This window comes from Cavia porcellus, unplaced genomic scaffold (genome assembly GCF_034190915.1).
Source record: "Cavia porcellus strain 051 isolate PalLab524CR breed Dunkin Hartley unplaced genomic scaffold, mCavPor4.1 scaffold_15, whole genome shotgun sequence".
Taxonomy (NCBI): Eukaryota; Metazoa; Chordata; class Mammalia; order Rodentia; family Caviidae; genus Cavia; species Cavia porcellus.
The window spans coordinates 47,356,030-47,376,392 of NW_026947498.1; the positions used below are offsets into that span (position 1 = coordinate 47,356,030).

The following is a 20,363-nucleotide window of genomic DNA, read 5'->3' on the forward strand; positions in this document are numbered from 1 at the left end:
GGGGGAAAATACGATCAGTTCAATTTTGTGTGCTTCCTTGTGCATGCTCTCATGTGATATTTTGTAAATCTACATCCCCTTGGAAGATACAAAAGCTTTCATAAATTTTTAAAAAATGCGTATTTCTAGGGAATTCTAGGGCTAACAATTTAACGTTGTATAGATGTGTTTGTTTCCAAGTCACTTTAAGCCTCTGATTTGGCTCCTACATACTACTTTAATTTTCTTTCTTTTTTGCTAATCACCGTCACAATTTCGGTTTCTATAATGGTAGCTGAAAAGAGATTTTTAAAAAACATTAAACGAGACTTTGTTGATCTTGGGGATGAAGCACAAGGGAATTACAACATAACCTGTATTTTGAGTCCACAAGCTCCAATTTAGGGGAAAAAAAAAAGGAAAGGGCACATAAGATACGCTCAAATGCTTACACGCCCCTCCCCCCCAGGAAAAAGAGAAGGGATTATTTCCTAGCTTTTGCCATTTACACACATAAAGGTTTGTCCTGTCTCACTAAGGGTACCCATTTTACTCAAAACTCCTCCCTCACGAACTAATTTATCTCCACTCCTACCGCAGCAGTGCTTACCGAAGGCGCCCAATCATAAATGGATTTGTAGAAGAGAGGCGGAAAAAGAGGTTTTATGGAGATGTTTCTTGGAGAACTAAAATGTTCACAAAATAAAACCCACTCAAGCTTGCACATGTGCCTACTTCTAGTGGATTCTTAAATAAGGGTTAGAACTATACATTAAAGCCCACCCACAGAAGACTGACGGGAAATAGTGGATGTCTGGAAAAACGGAAGTGCCCGGTCACGCCCGCGCATGCGTACATCGGTCTGCTAGCACTTCCTACACCGGCTTGTCCAGTGAGAAAGCCAGCACTCTTTAAGCCTATGCCTCCAGATCCTCGCCAGACCTGCGCCCCATGCTCCCGCGCATGCGTCCTCCGTGGGGCTGAACTCGCTGAGGCGGAGCTAAAGAAAAGATTTTCTTTTCCTTTTCTTGCTCCCTCCCCTTCTTCTTCCCCCACCTGCCACGTAAGGGGCAGCGGCTTTCGCTAGGCTTGTTGGGTCTGTGCGATTGGCCGGGCCCAGCGAGCCTGCGAACTAGGTGCGGCGGCCGCGAAGACCAGCGAGCCGCCCGTGAGGAAAGCTTCTCAGAGCCCGGCGGCGGCCTCGCCTCGGCCCTGTGAGCGGCGACCCGTGCAGGGGCGGCGGCCTCCGCGAGCTGGTACGGCCTCTGGAGCCGGGGGCGCGGGTCGCTCCCCTAGAAGGCCGCGAGTCGCGGGAGCGCTGGGAGGGCCTATCTGAGCGGGTGGGGCTGGAGGGGCCGGGAGCAGGGGCTCGAGCTGCGACAGGGTGGCGGGCCGGGGCCGGGCCCACCCCACCCGCCACCAGGCCCCGGTCACCGCCGTGCCAGCTCCGTGGGGTCGCGTTTGAGGCAGCTAGGGCCAGGCGGGTTTGGTCTCAAAAGGGTCTGGTTGTCCGAGAAAAGAAAGGGTTTCTAGGAGGCCTGGCGTGATTGGTGGGTAACCCGTAAACTGGTTTGGAAGCTTGAGAAGGGTGTAGAGTGCGAATGAGTTGCCTGGGGTCACGGAACGGGAATCACGCGTTCTTTCGCTGTGTCAGTGCTTTATGAAGCGCCATCTGGAGGCCCAGTTCGGTTTTATAGTGAAGGTGGTAACTAACTTTTTAGAGAGTTACATCGTCCTGAGTGTTTAAGATGCAGGATCTTATCTAATGACGAACACTCGTCCAAGTTTAGATAGTTTCATTTTGTATACGATGAAAACCTTTGAGGACTTAAGGTCACTGTGGTAATGCAGATCTCTACTGTCTTGCTACAGTGCTCCTGACCAGGCATTTTTAAAGGCCCCTTGCATTCTTTTCAAGTAACTGAGGTTTTGCTTTAGGATTTGTTGAAAGAAACAGCTACTTTAAGCAGCTGTCTCTAAATTTGAGCATTAACCCTTGTGGTTAATGGACCCAGAGTTTTTGGCCACTGAACCTAGATCTAGTGCAAAAAGCAAGATTAAAAAAAATATTCTTGGTCCTTTCAGTTTATTTACAGTACTCAAAAGTGTTCCAGGTGGAGGATGAATAAGTGGGTGGTTCAGTCATTTCTGGATGTAAGGGAGGTGGGGCAAACACAAGATAAAAGAAAATACTTTATGGACCTCACTAGCTTTTTCTAAGAAAAAGTTTTTCATATTATGTATACTTTTTATAAACAAAAAGGTGTGTGGATGAGATTTAGGGAAAATTTTGTTGCACATTTTTGTGATATTTGTGTGTTCATTCTGAGGATATGACTGCGTACTGGAGGGACAGCCTTAGGAAAGAAGCATTGGTTCTTCCCCAGGGAGAATTTTTAGTGAAAGGGAAACAGCAAAACTGGATTTCCAGGTAAATACAGAGAGTATAAGTGACTGGAGTTTTCAGGTCCATTGAAGTTGAACACATTTTTCAAAAGAACGAACTATTTGTATATTTGGTGTTGAAATTATCTCTTTAAGAATAAGTCTAATATGAGGAATTACTTTTTAGCTACACGAAGATGATTCATTGTGAAAGTATGACATAAGAACTTTTTCCTCCAAGTCTCTTTATCAGAACCTTACTCTTTACTCATTTTTTGTGTAGGTTACAAAAACAATTACTTAAATACCTTCTTTATTCTAGGTGCTGCTGGGAATAGTTAGTACCGTCTCACTGAAGCTAAGCCCTGGCCTTCATCTATATTATTATTTACACATCCTATAGGTAAGACAAGACAGCAAATATATTGAAAGATTTTTACTCTCCAGCTGTCAGTGCAAACAAAATGGAGTATTTAGCAGCTTATTGAAGTAATTATACTTCAGAGCTTGGTCCATGATAGCTATTCTGTAAATTATTTCTAAATGCAGAGGACAAGTTTGGCCACAGTGAAAAACGTGGTTTTATGGAGTTTTCAATTCGTCACAGTTTTCATGAGAAGTGCATTGTGAATTGACACATAGAAAGCTAACTTTTTGTTTGCATCAAGACAAGCATAGCATTCACATTATGGAATATAATCTACTTTGTTCTTCACTGACCTTGGAGTGTTATTCTTAAGTTTAAAGCCTCATTTCATTAAAGAATTATTAATAAAATGTTATCTGGCTAGAAGATGAAGGAGTCAAGGTTACTCATTTAAAGAAATTTTAGATGAGAGGACCAGGGTATTAGACATTTGTATGTAATATTCATGAAATAGGATTCATGAAAACTTGTTCATCTGTTTGGAAGGTTGATATGTTGGGGCACACAGAATGCTTTTACACATGTTCAGAAAGAATAATTGGAGAGAAAGTGATGATGTTAGTTAAATAATAAGTTTAAGAGGAGGAAACAAAGTTGCTTATGGTAAAGCAGGATGTTGAACCCAAAATGTGGCCAGTAGAAAGTTGTGACACAATTTAAAGAACCTTAAACAATTTGCTTGAAGCAGCAGGAATTGATATTAAGGAAATGCTCAATGATCATGGATTAATATCCTCGGGAATGTCTTGATGTTCAGTAAAATTAACTCATTGATTTTAATTGTAAACATTATTATAGAAAAATACAAATTATGGGAGGCTTTGAAAAATATTTTGGATTTAGGATTACAAAGTTATAACTAGATAACCATAATTAGCAACCTGAAGTAAGATGAAAATAAAACCCAGAGAAGAGGAAACTAGTATTTAGTGGCTACTTCTGTGATACTGTTGTTATTTTCTAATGTATAAAGTCTAATCATACTCTGATTGGGGGGATGGAATATATACCAGAATAGTGGGCAGTCTTAGAAAGCTCTGGAGATTATAACTCATTTGTTCTTTCTCAAGTTCTTGAAATAGAGTGAAACTAGAGAAAGTACTCATGAAATGTTATTTAAGGAGAAATTTGAACCTCTGTTTTCATGTTCACATATGCTTTTCTCTTCATGGTTACCATTAAAGTTATAAGCTAATAGAATTTTGGTACCAGTTACTATTTTTTTCTCATTTAATAATTACTGAACAGCTTTATCTAAAACACTCTTCTAGACTGTGAGAATATGGTAATTTTCTTTTTGCTTTCTAGTAGAGAACAGTAAAAACTTTGTACATTTTTTAATATCTAATAGCATTGAATCCTTTGAAGAAAAAATGGGCTAAAAAGATAGCAATGCAGAGCCATTTTATATTATTGGTGAAGGAGGAACAAATATGGGGGGAAAGTAGGAAAGAATTAGGAAATGAGGTTAAATACTTGGCCAAAGGGTAGATCTTGATCTTGTAGGATTTATGAGATGGAAATCTATTGGGAGGTTTTGAGCACAGTGATATTAGATTTTATTTAGATTAGAAATGGACAGAAGGAAAAAAAGAACAGACCAGTTAAGAAGTTTCTGGCAATTATTTAGGTTTAAGATGATGGTGGTTTAGCTAAAGTTGATAGAAATGAAGGTAGTGAGGTAGTTGGATTTCAGAGATATTTTAGAGCTTTTAGCAATTAGATTTATAAAGTATTAAAAGAGGGAAGAACTAAGAATTTTTGATTCTTCCCTGCCACTTAACCTCCTTTTATGGTAATCGAGTGGCCATTTTATTTAATGGGGTGTCCAATCAGTTAATACAGTTCTTTTATGAATAGCCTGAAGAAAGAAATTATCACTAACAGATGGGGAAAACTTTGAGGGAGGCAGATAAGTATGGAATATCAGGAATTTTTCTGCATGTCAGGGTAGAAATTTAAATAGTAGTATCAGACAATCAGTTAATTTGTGAGTAAAACAATAGGAAACACAGAAAAGAAAACATGTATTTATTTCTGGACATGAATGGGGTAACATTTGGAAAGTGAATCACTTGAAGGACAGAATTTTTTACATTCTAATAGTAACTCTATTTTCAGCTTTTAAGATACACTTGCTTTTTGTTTAATCCTCAGAATCATTTTTACTCAGTCTTTCTCTAGAGTTACCTGTATAGAACATCCTGGAGTCTACCATGAATGGACAGTTGGACCTAAGTGGGAAGCTAATTATCAAAGCTCAACTTGGAGAGGATATTAGGCGAATTCCCATTCATAATGAAGATATTACTTATGATGAATTAGTGTTAATGATGCAGCGAGTTTTCAGAGGAAAACTTCTGAGCAATGATGAAGTTACAATAAAGTATAAAGATGAAGGTAAGAATGCTTGTAAAGCAGTTTTTAGAAGTCATAAGAACTGATATCTGTTCATTTGCCTGTTTTTTCATAGATTATCTCTCTTGATACCTCCTTTATGGTACCCGAGTCACCATTTTATTTAATAGGAAATCCATATAGTTAGTATAATTCTTTTATAAGTTAGAATAGCTAAGATAATGTATTATTAGAAGAGAAGTTTAAGTGTTAAAATGCTTTCTCAGTTTTAGAAACATGTCCTCTTCTGTCCAAACAGTTCAATCTTCTTTTTTTTTTTTTTTTCCTTTGGTAATGGAGATCAAACTCCTGACCGTGTGTGCTTGTCAGACAGGTGTTTGTGCCACTGAGCTAAATTCCCAGCCCCCTCTTTTTTAATTTTTTTGTTTTTTTTTTCTTTTTTCTTTTTATTGGTATCAGGGATCGAATTCAACGACCACCCACTTGCAAGGCAAGTGCTTATGCCGCTGAGCTAAATTCCCAGCTCCCTCTTTTTTAATTTTTAAAACCAAGTTTCCATTTGTATTTCCCATAATGAAACAGATGTTGGTGTGTACTGAATGAAAAAAGATTTTTTTGGTCAACTAAATAATGTTTGCAGTAACCAATTTAAACAAAGATAAATGTCTTTTTTGTAGGACACATTGTCAGCTTAAACAGTGCAGTGTTCCCAGACTCATTTGCCACAAAATTATTTTTATGGAGGTGAATGTTATATATAACAGTTTCATCTAGCATTCAATGGAGTGACAATAGATGATACTCACTTTTAATTCTTGATTCAACTTTCTTCATTAATGTCTCTAGTAAAATTTGCTTTTTAGGTGATTATTACTATCTTTTTTTAACTGCTGAACTTATATACTGGATTGTTTCATCTTTTGGCACTGCTATTTATACTATTCTTTTGTACAATATTGTGATTAGATGCCACTGAACTGTACACTTTATAAAGGTCTAATTCTGTACTATGTAAATTTTATTCCAATAAAAATGAGTATGTTAAACAGACTTCAAGTCTCTAGAACTAAATAAAACACAAAGCCGAATGTCTACTACATAGTGGTTATATGTCATGTATAGGGCTAAAGCAGTTCCCTACAGTGGCCCTTTGGGTATATTTTATCCCCCTTATGTTTATTATTATCCTAACAAGATAAGAAAAATGAGTGGCTTAATGACTTGCGTGTGATAGCACATTTAAGTAAAATCTTACAGGAAAAAAAAGCAATTAGTCTCTGATAATTGAGTGAAATTTAAACTTCATTTCAGATATGCTGAGTAAATCAGTGAAAACTAGTTTCTTAACCATGGATTCCTATTTATGAATTCATTTAACTGCAAAAAAAAACCTACCACTTACACCATCTCACAGAAGTTCCCCAGGTGCTGAGATCTTTGCCTTTATTGGTATACATAAATTTCACAATAATTCTTGGTCCTCAAAACAGTTCCAGGAAAGAGATTTTGTTATCCTTGTCCTAGAGGGATAAATGGAAGTCAGCAACTTTAGTAATTTCCTCAGAATTGGAAATAGCCCAGTAACTAAACTAGGTTCCAAACTAGGACTGTCTGGTCTCAACAATTATTTATGTCCTTTTTTCTCTGTCCTATGCTGTCTTCCCATATATACTTTCCATGTAGGGCAATGTAGAGGACAGTGGCCTGGATAACAGTGTAGTTTGAGACATCTTAGCAATTCTGATATAGGATGAATATAAGAAGATAGAACTTCTGAGCTGGGGCATGGTAGTGCATGTCTATAATTCCAGTACTTGGAAGGCTGAGGCAAAAGGATTGCTGTGAGTTCAGGCTAGCCTGAACCACCTATTGATGACCTATGTCAAAAAGACCAAAAAAAGAAGAATCCAAAAATAACAAAAAATAATTTAAAAATTGGAAAGACCATGTAAATCAGTTGATGATCAACTATGGTAGCCATCCAGCTATAGATAAGATTCTGTTTTCTTTTTGAGATACATGATATAAGGCCACCACAAGACTACTGTTTTAAGGTCACTCAGTTTAAAGAAATATAAAGTAGAGTAACTTTTTCCTCTTTTGTAGTATAATCTTATCTACTTACAATATGTCAGGTTTTACTTTTGTGACTTCTAAAAGTATGCCTTAATTTGATCATTTGTTTGTTCTTTCATGACTTTACCTCAAAGTTTTAATAGTTCTTTTATAAGCTGAGATGGTTTGCTCTAATCTCAAACATAGCATATCTTTTTTTTTTTTTTTGTCTTTTTCGTTTTTATCGGTACCAGGGATCTAACTCACAACTACCTGCTTGTAAGGCAGGCGCTTATGCCGCTGAGCTAAATCCCCAGCCCCTAAACATAGCATATCTTTAATTGGTCTTACAACAATCATCTCTCAACTCTCATATTTTCATTTTGGGCAAGGGTCAAAAATCTTTTGTTTATATGGATTAGATAATACATCTTGTATTTTTGTGGCTCCCATAAAACCTTTATTTCATTTCACCATTTTTTTTTTTCAACTTAAAAATGTAAAAAGCTGTTTTTAGTTCATAGTCCTATAGAAACAGGGAGAGGGCAATTAGATACCATTTGTATATCCTTACTATGGGGTATCCTTACTGTTGAAATTTATCCTCTATGTCTAGTTACCACATTATATTTCTATTTTGTGGTATTTTGAAAATTTTGTGGCATCTCACACCTATTACCTCAGTACTTAAGAGGCTGAGACAATATGATAGCAAATTCAAGGTCAGTCTTGACTGTATGCCAAGACCTTGTCTCAAAATACCAAGCAACAACAAAAAAGTTTTGAATTCTTCACATTTGTGTAGTATGTTTTGTTGGGCATAGAGAAGAGGGAGAGCTCAAGTTAAGTTTCTGCTGACAGAGATGATACTCGTTTCTGTTGCAGAATTCAGTGAAGGAAAAAGGAGAGTTATATATTTGTACTTTGTTTTTATAAAAGTGTTTATGAATAGAAAAGAGAGTTGAACATTATTATTTTCTACTGTTAAAAATTAAACTTCTTTTCTACTTTCCAGATGGAGATCTTATAACAATTTTTGATAGTTCTGACTTATCCTTTGCAATTCAGTGTAGTAGGATACTGAAACTGACATTATTTGGTGAGTAGTAAACTTTTTAAGAAATGTACTACTTCATTGGATTTTTATTAAAAACTTCAGAGGTTTTTCTTTTTAAAGACTCAGAATTAAATGATAACATTCAAAAGATACTTGAGATTTTATATTGAAGGAATGGTTTTAAGTTGCTTGAAGCTTTCTTATGTGATCAAAGTTGAATCCAGTAAGGACAATTAAGAGAGTTTTGTTTTTTGAAATTAGATATAACTTAAATATCTCTAATGCAACATTGTAGATTAATGTAGCCTTATCAGAATTTTTGAGTTCAATTATTTGTTTTTCTAGAAGATGATTAGAAAGTCCATGTTTTTACATTTTCTATTTGCTTTGTTATGTTACCTTAACAATTTATGCCACTTGTACATCAGATTAAAAATAATTCCAGGGCTAAGAGTTTATAATTATTTTTTATTAAATGGTATATTTTGTTTTGAAAACATATGATTAATTTTAATCGATTAAATATTAATTGAGATCTTATTTCTTATGGATCTTAATAGATTTGCAAGAGAGAGGGGTTGGGGTCATGGCTCAACTGTAGAGTGTTTACCCACTACCATACACAATACCCTTTTTTAGTATCGTAAGAAGAAAAAAATTTTGCAAGAGTTAAAAACATTTTTCCAGAATGTTTTGTTTAGCATTTTTTTAAAAAAATCTGTTGTATTAAACAGTAGTGTTTTATAAAGGAAGGTCAAAATCTGTTGGCTTAATTTTATCTATTTTATCTCCATCAAGAAAGGTTACTGTCAGACTTCAAAGTATTAACAAACTGTTTTTTAAAAATCTTTTTTAAAAAGTATCGCTTCACTGTAATGAATCTAAAATTCCATTATTGGGCAGGTATAAGGTAGTTTAGAGCATCTGAAATCCCAATCGTAGAAGCACTAAGGACATGTTAGATAAACTATTATAAAAACATTTTTTGTTATACAGCTATACTTGCTCAGAAAAATTGAGGGCCCAGAAAATAGAACTAAAAACCAAGACCTGAATACCAAAAGCCAACTCTTGCTGTGTTATTGGTAGTCGTGCTGAAGGATTTAGCTTCCATAATTTAAGAAATTGACATTTGGTTTCTATGTGGTATAGGTCCTGGGCCCTAGACTCAGTAGGCTATACTTAAAAATAAATCTCTTCCTTGGCACATGAACAGGTAAAGAAATTTAACTATTATGTGGGCTGTCAGGACTTTGGCAAGTCTTTCCTAAGGACCCATTACTAAAGTCCTAGGCTGGATATTTAAACTATGGTTTGGATCTTGTGGGCTCAAAATTATCATAAGGAAAGAAAATAGAACATATGTCCTATAGATCATTTTTTTCTTACATTAGAAGAGACCATAAGATAAACAAAACCCTCAATTCCAGTATTTTCAGAAATAAAATAGTGCTTTTAAAAACCGTAAGTAAAAGAAGAAACCATAAAGGAATTGAAAGATAAATCATGACTTGTATGTAACAGATTTTGGAAGATACTGAAGTTACTCTTGTCATATTTATAGATTTAAACATTTATCGTGTTAAACTGGACTGGAAATTAATAATTTATGTGTTAAGTTCAAAAAGTTACAAAAAGGACAGACTAAGCCTAGATACCATAGCAGAAACAAAATATTGACCAGATGAACTAGAAGTTAGGGAGTTGGTATAATCAACAATTTTTAATGTACAATTGACAAGCCTCTGTAGAGATTGGTAAGAAAAAGAAGGCACAAATAAGCAATATTGGGAATAAAAAACAGCACGCCCATATAGTTCAAAGTATTTATGTTATGAATATTGTGAATAAATTTAAAAAGCAGGTGATATGTACAAATTTATTATGGAAAGTGTTTTAGGAAGTTGGGGGACTTGATTTCTCCAATGAATATTGTAGATCCTGAACCAATTTCTAGCAAAAATTTAAGGAACAGTGGATTCCAAATTATACAAACTGTTCTGGAGAATCTTCAAAGACAGAAAATAAACTAGTTCATTTTGTGGTGTTAATATAATCCTAGTTTAACAAAATAGGACTTTACCTTTGAAAATCCAGGGAAAAAATGCAGTGTCACATATGAACTTAGATACAAAATATTAAACAGTATTAACACATGATTCAGCAGTGAATGTTAGTCATTATCAAGACTGATTGTCCAAGGAGTGTAAGGTGGCTTTAAACAGGAAAATCTAATACTATTTTCTATATAACAAGTTAAAGAAGAAAACTAAACCATCTTATAAGGGAAAAAGGTTCATTCATGAATTATATATAACATCGTGGCAACCAGGAATAAAAGAAAATTCTTTAACCTCATATAAGAAATCTGTCATGTAGAACAATTATGTCCTATAGAACATATTTACCCTCATCTGAAAGGATTATAAAAGGTAACTGAAATACTAATAATTATATATATATCAGAAAGGATAATTTAAATAACAAGATTGTTCTTGACACAGTATAAAGCCTTAAAATATTGAAACATTATTTCTTTCTCATATTGTTATCTAAAAATATAAGAGCAGAGTTCTTAAAAGTTTTAGTAAGATGTTCATTAAAGTGCTCACACAGAGACCAGTAAGAACACATCTGTAATTGAACAAAGTTGGACTTACTAACTTGTCACAGTAAGAAAGAATGAATACCAGGAAGAATAATAGGATATCTGAGAGCATGTTAGAAGTTTTTGTAGATGTTACATAATTTAGGATAAGTTGAAGAAGTAGGGCTTTGCTGTTGATTAGGAAATGGGAGTAAGTCTTTAATTACATTACTCAATGTTATTTAGAAAGCAAGAGGAATAAATGTTAGTAAATCTCTTATAGAAGGTGGTAAAAATGAATTGAGGTGATAGTTGCAGTTGGTAAAATAGTAATCACTCAGATTAGTTAGAGTAAGTGTTTAGTCATTTTTTTGGAGTTTGGTATGTATGCTTGTTTCTGTCTGAATTTCAACATGATTGTGGAATAGTCTTGTTCTGTCATGGTTACATGATGGTCTTATCTGATGTTGATATTCCTTAAAAATGTTTATGTTCAACAGGAGAATACCACACCCTTTCTATGAGTATCAGGCTGGCTTCTAGAAACACTAAAGTATATCTCACAGTATCAGACTAGTTCCTGGCTATAGGAGCTGTTTTTTGTCTTTCGTGGATATTGGAAAAAGCAATAATATCCAGTGAAAGCCAAAGATTAATTGATGTAGGTTGTTGTAGTCAAGGGTTGTACAGAGAACAATTGAAAACAAGACATGGAGTTTATAATATTATTTTTATGATGGTTACCCAGAGTTAACACAAGAAAATGCAGGAACTCTTATGCACAACACTAAAGACAGACTATTTAGCTAAGGGCCTGAATCCCATAGCAATGTCCCACATGAGTTCAGATGAAGACCCAGAGCTCATGACAATGCCTCCCACGAGTCCAACTGGGGGTCTAGAGTCCACAAGAAGGACTCACGCCAGTCTGTTTCATGGATCCCTGCTGGGAAGGCCCAAAGGTCAGCAGTGGAAGCTAGGAACTCTATGCCAGCAGGGTGAAGGAGCTGTGCTCATAGGTTGAGGGTTCTATGCTGGAGCCAAGAAGTCACACTCACAACAAGACCAGGGCTGTCCTGAAAAGCACCACAACCATCCTCAGTGACATGGAGGCTCTGTGCTCCTCTGACTACAAGCACAGTCACCATGCCAGGAAGCCAGCGTGAGAGTTCATCCTTGAGACCAAGCAGCACACATCTTCCCCTCCGGAGCCAGGAAGCAATGCTTGATATGAAGACCAGAGCTTCTCCAAGAGAACCTAACGTCTTAAACAGCAACTTGTAGCAGAACCCACAATGTCTTAATGCCTCAACGCAATAGCTTCTCCTTCTCCACATCTCTTATTTATGCTGGCAACTTTCCTCAAGTGGAACATCTACACTCAGCACCATGCTGATGTAATCCAGCTAGGGTTATGTTGACCACCTTCTTAATCCATGACATAGGTAGAAATACTATTGAAGAACTTCCACACAACAGGAAGTATGTAAATTAATGGTGGATTGTTACTAATAGCTTGTATTGGTGTAATATTTGTGGCACATATAGCAGAGAATCTCCCTAAACCTTTTTATCATGTGTTGTTTTCTATCTGTATGCTTTTGAAGTTTTTGTATGTATATATATGCATTGAATATATAGCAATTGATAAAACGTTTTAATCTATAAATTGCTGCATTAGGATTTGTGTTCAGAGCCTCTGTCGTCGTTTTACTTTTTTTTTAAATCTAAAGTAATGATAGTCTTCATTGACAAATGAGGGGTAGATGTTATTTTCTTTTAACTTTTTGCTAGTAAATTTATAAACTTTAGTTCTGACATCAAGAAAGGCTGATGAATTTCTTTTTTACAAACAAGTAAATTACTAGGAATAAAGAATTCTTTCCTTTAACAAATTATTTAAATATTAGTAGATACCTTGCTTAATTTTGATTTCACTTTTTAAATGTATTTTCTCTTACTGTATATTATTCTGTTAATATACTTTCTCAAGATTATGTCCAAGTTTAATCAAACTAATGATTTTATTTCAGTTAATGGCCAACCAAGACCCCTTGAATCAAGTCAAGTGAAATATCTCCGTCGAGAACTGGTAGAACTTCGAAATAAAGTGAATCGTTTACTGGATAGCTTGGAACCACCTGCAGAACCAGGACCTTCCACCAGTATTCCTGAAAATGGTAAACTGAGTTCATTTTAGTATGAATTACTGTTTTTATCACTTAGCAGATCTTTTTAAAAAATACTCTTACTTGGTAGGAGTGTGGTGGGTAGCACCCTCAGTGTCACTTTTCTTTTTTTTTTTTTTTTTTTTTTTTTTTTTTTTATTTAAGAGGAAAAAGAGAAAAACACAAAACAAACCAAAGCGGCGTAAGGGTACACGCAATACAGAACTACAAAACAAAACAAAACAAAACAAAACAAAAAACCATAACAGTAAGAAATTACCTGCTAGTAGATTACACACTATTTTCTTGAAAATAGTTCCTCAAATCACAGTATCAAAGAACACAAGGTGGACATTCAAACAGGGAGACTGCAAACAGCTGTGTTCAATGTTCCAAAAACATTGATAAAGTCAGCTATTTAACACCCCCAAACACACTTGCTGTTATATCCGTTAGAGCTCTTTTTCTTTTCCCTCTATTTTTTACAACAAAATTTACACATCTTGGATTTTATTACTCCTTAGTGCTTATTACTTTCTTTGGGTGGGGGGGAAGAATACAGTCAAATATGGCAAAACAAAGCTGTCAGTCAATACCAAGGATAGACATAGCACATGGTGTAGAACAGAGTACAAGTTTATCAACAATGGTTATCAACGTTGTCCCTTGTTTCCTTAAAAAGAATTGTCTATCTTATTAGATATTATAAAGTTGGACAAAACAGTAGAGAACAAGACCAATAAAACTTAGGCATTGTAAACATTACAGGACTTCCAAAGAAGACAATAGTCAAACCAGAATGGGTATCCTAGTGAATCTTATTGTCTTCAAAGTAGTTGCCTATGTCTTCAAACTTGATACTATCATATAGAATGGAACAGAGTCTAATCAGTCAAAACAAGATCGTGGGAGTACTACAGGACTTCATAACAAGTTAATAGGAAATCGAAAAGAGTTACTATTTATATATCCTAATTTTTTTGAATTTTTTCTTTAATTAAGACAAACATAAGAAATGACTAAATAATTTTTTTTGAAACAATAAGGGGGAGATTGAGATAAAACAGGACATAACAATATAACAATAGAGGTCACAGCATGACTGTTTCAATAACCTAGTACTTCACCACCTTATAACCTGACTTAATAGTAGTTACCATAGTGTCTTTTTCCTTGAAATGTTTGGGTAAAACTTCATATACTCTAGCTTCAAATATTTTCATATCAAGAAGCCCAGAATAAAGCCTTTCTAATTAATGAGTGAAAACTTTATAAGGCTTCAAGGCCACCTAATGGGGAATCATGATTATCACGTATTTTTATATATTTGAATCATTACTTACATTAGGGAAACTATTCGGTATTCACACATGCGAGATTGATTTATTTCACTTATGAGTATGGTCTCAAGCTGCGCCCATTTATTGATAAATATCTCAATGTGATCCTTCTTTATAGCTGAATAATACTCCATTGTATAGAAATACCACAACTTTTTTATCCATTCCTCAGTTGATGGGCACTTGGGTTGTTTCCAAGATCTGGCGATTACAAATTGTGCTGCTATAAACATAGGTGCACATATATCACTGTGGTATGATGCTTTCAGTTCTTCTGGGAATATGCCTAGAAGTGGAATAGCTGGAATAAATGGGATTTCCAGTCCCAACTTTTTGAGAAATCTCCAGACAGATCTCCACAAAGGCTGTACCAGTCTACACTCCCACCAGCAGTGCAGGAGAGTTCCTTTTTCCCCACAGCCTCTCCAGCATTTGTTGTCGGTTTTCTTGATCCTGGCCATTCTTTCAGGAGTGAGATGGTATCTCAGTGTGGTTTTAATTTGCATTTCTCTAATGACCAATGATGATGAGCATTTTTTCATGTATTTATTTGCCATTTGCATTTCTTCATCTGAGAATTGCCTATTCATCTCAGATGCCCATTTTTGGATTGGATCTTTGAATTTCGGAGGTCTGAGTTTCTTTAATTCTTTGTATGTTTTAGACAAGAGGCCCTTGTCTGAGAGAGAGTTCACTAAAATCTTTTCCCAGTTTGTGGGTTTTCTTTTCACTATGCTGGAGATTTCTTTTGACATGCAGAAACTTTTTAATAAGAAGTGGTCCCAGTTATTGATTCTGGGAAGTATTTCCCGTGCTTTTTGAGTCCTGTTCATGAATTCTTTACCTACTCCTATGTCTCCAAGGTTTCTACCTATTTTGTCTTCCAATAGATTTAGTGTTTCTGTTTTAATATTCAGATCTTTGACCCATTTAGATTTTAATTTAGTACATGGTGATAGACATGGGCCTAGCTTTAGTTTTCGGCAAATGGAGAGCCAGTTTTTCCAGCACCATTTATTAAAGAGACTGTCGTTCTTCCAGTGAACCTGCTTGGCTCCTTTATCAAAAATAAGGTGGTTGAGTGTGTTCGTAGTTGTGGTTGTATCTTCTAATCTATTCCACTGATCTTCAGCTCTGTTTTGATTCCAATACCATGTTGATTTTACTACTGTTGCTTTGTAGTATAACTTCAAGTCAGGGATTGTGATGCCTCCTGCTTTGTCTTTGCTGCTTAGAATTGCCTTTGCGATTCTAGGTCTCTTCTGGTTCCAGATGAAATTTAGGAGTGATTTCTCTAGATCTATAAGGTATGTTGATGGTATTTCTATTGGGATTGCATTGAATCTGTATAACAGTTTTGGGAGAATGGCCATTTTCACAATGTTTGTTCTTCCTATCCATGAGCAAAGGATGTCTTTCCATTTTCTGAGATCATCTTCAATTTCCTTTTTCAGTGTATTATAATTTTCACTGTATAAGTCTTTCACTTCTTTCGTAAGAGTAATTCCTAAATATTTCATTTTTTTGCTTGCTAATGTGAATAGTCCAGTTTCTCTTATTTCCCTCTCTGTAATTTTGTTGTTCATGTATAGGAATGCTATTGATTTCTGAGTATTGATTTTGTATCCAGCCACATTACTGAATTTATTTATTGTATCTAAGAGTATTTCAATGGAGTTTAGGGGGTCTTCTATGTAGAGTATCATGTCATCTGCAAATAATGATAATTTAACTTCTTCTTTTCCTATCTTTACCCCTTTTATTTCTCTTTCTTGCCTAATTGCTCTGGCTAATACTTCCAGTACTATATTAAATAGGAGTGGTGATAAAGGACATCCTTGTCTTGTACCCGATTTTAAAGTAAAGGCTTTCAATTTTTGGCCATTTAGTATGATGCTGGCTGTTGGTTTGTCATAAATGGCCTTTATTATATTGAGGTATAGACCATTTATTCCAATTTTCTGTAAAGTTCTTATCATGAATAAGTGTTGGACCTTATCGAAGGCTTTTTCTGCATCTATAGAGATGATCATGTGATTCTTATTTTTGGCTTTATTGATATGGTGGATTACATTTATTGATTTGCGTATGTTGAACCATCCTTGCATTCCTGGGATGAATCCCACTTGGTCATGGTGTATAATCTTCTTGATGATTTGCTGGATCCTATTTGCCAATATTTTATTGAGGATTTTTGCATCTGTGTTCATTAGGGAGATCGGTCTATAGTTCTCTTTTATAGTTGGGTCTTTCTCAGGTTTTGGTACTAGAGTAATATTTGCTTCCAGGAATGACTTAGGAAGGATTGCTTCCCTTTCAATTTCATTGAATAGTTTGAGGAGTGTCGGCATTAGGTCTTCTTTATATTTCTTGTAGAATTCTGCAGTGAATCCATCTCAGTGTCACTTTTCATCCTTGCCTTGGACTCTATTGTTCATGTCTGTGTTCCCAAACTTGTCTGTTCATCAGCATTATAGGGAGGGTGTGATATACCAATTCCCAGATCACATCAGCTTAATTGGCATGTAGTAGTGTAGTCTATGGATACTTAGCAAATTGTCTTATATTTACAGATTTACGTTGCAGGTCTGTTTTCAAATTCCTTTAACTCATGAATCCTTTTTAATGTAATTGAAAACTAATGAATTTTAGGTGTTTAAAATTATTCCATGAATATTATGTACAGTATGAAATAGCTTCAAATAAAAATGGCATATTATAGTTTATTTTGGGTTTCTAGGGATTGAACCCAGGGCCTTCATATGTTAAAGTACTCTGAGTAACCTGAGTTATATCCTAGCCCACGGTAGTTTACTTTATACATGATTTTTAATTATATATATATATATACTGATATTTTCTCATTTTATAGATATGTGCATTTATATTAATGTAAAATGTTGACAAATTTGGAACTGACATAGTTTTGGGACTCATTTTAAAACATAGACTGAAATTTAACTTTGTATTGTGCTTGAGTCTAGACTGAAAAACACTGCTTTCTTCAACTTTTAAGAGTCTTATATCGCACTGAAAAATAAAATTTGAGGGGGTCAAGAGTAAAGCTCAGTAGCACAGCACCTGTTTAACAAGTGCAAGTCCTGAGTTGATTCCTGGTAGTAAAAAAAAAAAAAAGTGGATCTTTTGAAATGAATTTTTGTGATTTTCAGATATTTAAACTATCTAGATTTTGAGATAATTTGTTTATAGTCTGGATGAATGCATATAAGCAGTAAAATAAATCATTTTTGTGGAAAACTGGCATGTGTAATTTCTTGAAACGTTTAAGTTATGTACTATTTTGTATTTGGCCCTTAAATAATTTGGAAGTTTTTGGTTTTTGTTGCCTTAAGGGTTGACCCCAAGACCTTTGGCATGCTACACAATGTTCTACCACTGAGTTAAACTCTATCCCTGGTATTCTTTCTATAATTTAGTTGAAGTTTAAAATTACATTTTCTACTATTTTCCCTCTTCCTGTCCTTTAGCCATGTGAAATTATGTTAATGGTAAATGCTTAGCAAATACTGGATTGTTGCTTTGTAATTTATGATTTTACTTCTGTTTCAGAATATATTGAATACTGAAATACTGTAATGAGATCCTGTTAACCACTTTTATGGGAAAAGGTTTTATGTTTCAGGTCTAAGCAGGTTATTTACTCTGAATTATACCTTTCTGAACAAAACACTCTGTTTTATATCAGAATCTAATGAAAAATGTAGAACATTTTCCCAGAAGAATCCATATGCTCATGTAGTGTTTAAAAGTAATTTCAGCATATACAGTCATTAATTCAATATTGTGAAATGTAGATCAAAATTAATCTGCTTTTAAAGAAAAGAACATAAACCTAAAACATTCTTACATCAGACTCTGAAAGTAATCCAAAAAACAAAACTTCCAGGCTGCCAACACCTATTTACACCTTGTGGCTTACTATCCCTGACATGCATGTGGCCACCTGTGGTTGTCAATGCTGTATCTCTACAGTATTTTCAGACACTTGTTTTTTGTGAGGCACTTGATGTATGAATTACTTTAGCACTAGACTGGCCTCTTGGTATAGCTGTGTAGCTATAGAACAAGTAGTTGGCTAGTGAACATGCATTGTCCCCCAATAGATTTAGTTTATGATAAGTATAGTGGTAGTGGTGTGTGGGGAGAATATTTGTATGATTGATGTGATATACCTTGTAGTCTTGGGATTACAGGAATGAAATTGGTGAGGAGGATAGATAATTAGTAGACATATTTTGAAGAAGTACCTATAAGCATTCTTGCGCCCAGATTTAGGAAATGTTAAGAATAAAATGAGAGCTGCCTGCCAGTGTGTGCTAGGGCTGCTTCTTCTGTTTAGTACTTACACTTTTTTTAACAAGGTTATTTTTGTAATGACTACAAGGATGATTGGATGTTCATTTACTTCTTATTAGCAAAAAAAGTTGATAAAAATTACCTATTGAGTACTTGGTTCTTTTGTCTTTTTTTTTTTTTGAGACAGTATCTTACTATATAGTGCAGACTAGCCTTGAACTTGCTTATATAACCCAGGTTGGCCTCTTAACTCGCATCCATTCTCCTGTCTCATTCTGCTGAATGCTGGGATTACAGATGATCACCACCATGCCTGGCTGTTGTTTTGATTTTGATGTCTTCTTTTTTTTTTTTTAAATCTTATTCTTGGTTCCTCTTTGTAATATGTAGGTTATTCACGAGTTCCCTTTCTTTTACAAGGTATAAAATACATGTCTTTTGAATACTTTATTATCCTTAGGAAAAAGGCATTGTTATAAATTTAGCCCTACAATATTTAAAATTGTAACTTTCTGTTTACTTTTAAAAAACTTTGTTATGGATAACTTTAAATGTGTTTAAAAATAGACTTACTGTAATGAATCCCAAGGATCTACATCACTTTAAACAATTATCAAATTTGTCAATATTGTATCATCTAATTCAACCTACTTCCATCTTCCCTATATACTTTTTGAAACATATTTCAACATTATTTCATTGATATTTTAATAAGTAATGTAAATGATATGTATGTAACAATAGCAAAAGTATTGTGTGTACTATATAAAATATTTAAGCATAAATTTTGTTTGGCTTGATGTCCATGTATTTTAATAATGGACCAATAGAAAACAGAAATAAGACATAAAAGTTGAAATAATTTAGTTACACTTCTTACCTTTTTAAAAAAGAAAACCCTTGTTACTACAACTGTTATTTCTTTAGTGCCCAATATTTATCTGATACTAACATATAAGACATAGGACTGCAACAAAAAGTAATTTTTGTTTGCTTTGGGGCTTCTGTATTTACACACATGATATAAAAATGTTTAAGTAAAAATTTATTACAGTTAAAAACACATTATCAGAAATTCCCCTTATAATCTCCCTTGCTTCAGACACATTTATTGTATTGTTCTTGCCACTATCTGAAGCAGTTCTTGAGATCCTTTGCATGTGTTTTTTTGTTTGTTTGTTTTTTGGTGTGTGTGTGTGTGTGTGTGTGTGTGTGTGTGTGTGTGTGTTGCACTATTGTGGCTGCCCAGATGTCCTGAATTGATTCCAAAACATTTACCATTCATAATCATTTGAATTTTGAGGAAGAGCTGGAAGTTGTACAATGGCAGATCTGGTAAAGAAGATAGATGAGGACACGCGGTATTATTTTTAGGAGCCTCCCTTTTCATTAGAGGGTTTAGTGTGGTAGAGTTTACCATATTTTTCATCACACCTCATAATGACACAATGAAAGAAAACTTTCACAACTACTTCAGAAAGTGGCAAGAACAACTGGAGAAGTGAGTTTAAAGGAAGGAGGGTTACTATGAAGGGGGATTAATGATAATGTCTTTTATTGTAATAGATTTTAAAAAATTTGCACATTCTGTGACTATTTTGATTCCCCTATGTGTTATATACATATATATTAATTATATGTACATTAATTCTTGAGGTATAGAAAAGTTATTTATCCTGCATATTTCTTG

The 20,363-nt window shown here is 34.7% G+C and overlaps 1 protein-coding gene across 4 annotated transcripts in view; it reads left to right on the forward strand.

Annotated features, from left to right (window-relative positions):
* The first annotated feature begins 1,075 nt into the window (after positions 1–1,075).
* The window catches only part of Tfg (trafficking from ER to golgi regulator), a 38,373-nt gene continuing 19,085 nt past the window's right edge, over positions 1,076–20,363 (forward strand). For 2 of the 4 annotated variants that reach the window (XM_003469253.4, XM_005003397.3), the window contains exons 1-5: positions 1,076–1,235; positions 2,687–2,767; positions 4,965–5,191; positions 8,220–8,303; positions 12,882–13,028. In XM_003469253.4, coding sequence (XP_003469301.1) covers positions 5,008–5,191; positions 8,220–8,303; positions 12,882–13,028 — 415 coding nt within the window. In that variant the 5' untranslated portion in view covers positions 1,076–1,235; positions 2,687–2,767; positions 4,965–5,007. Of the gene's footprint in view, positions 1,236–2,686; positions 2,768–4,948; positions 5,192–8,219; positions 8,304–12,881; positions 13,029–20,363 lie in introns of all 4 variants that reach the window. The other 2 variants (XM_013151734.3, XM_005003396.4) reach the window with 2 other exon arrangements.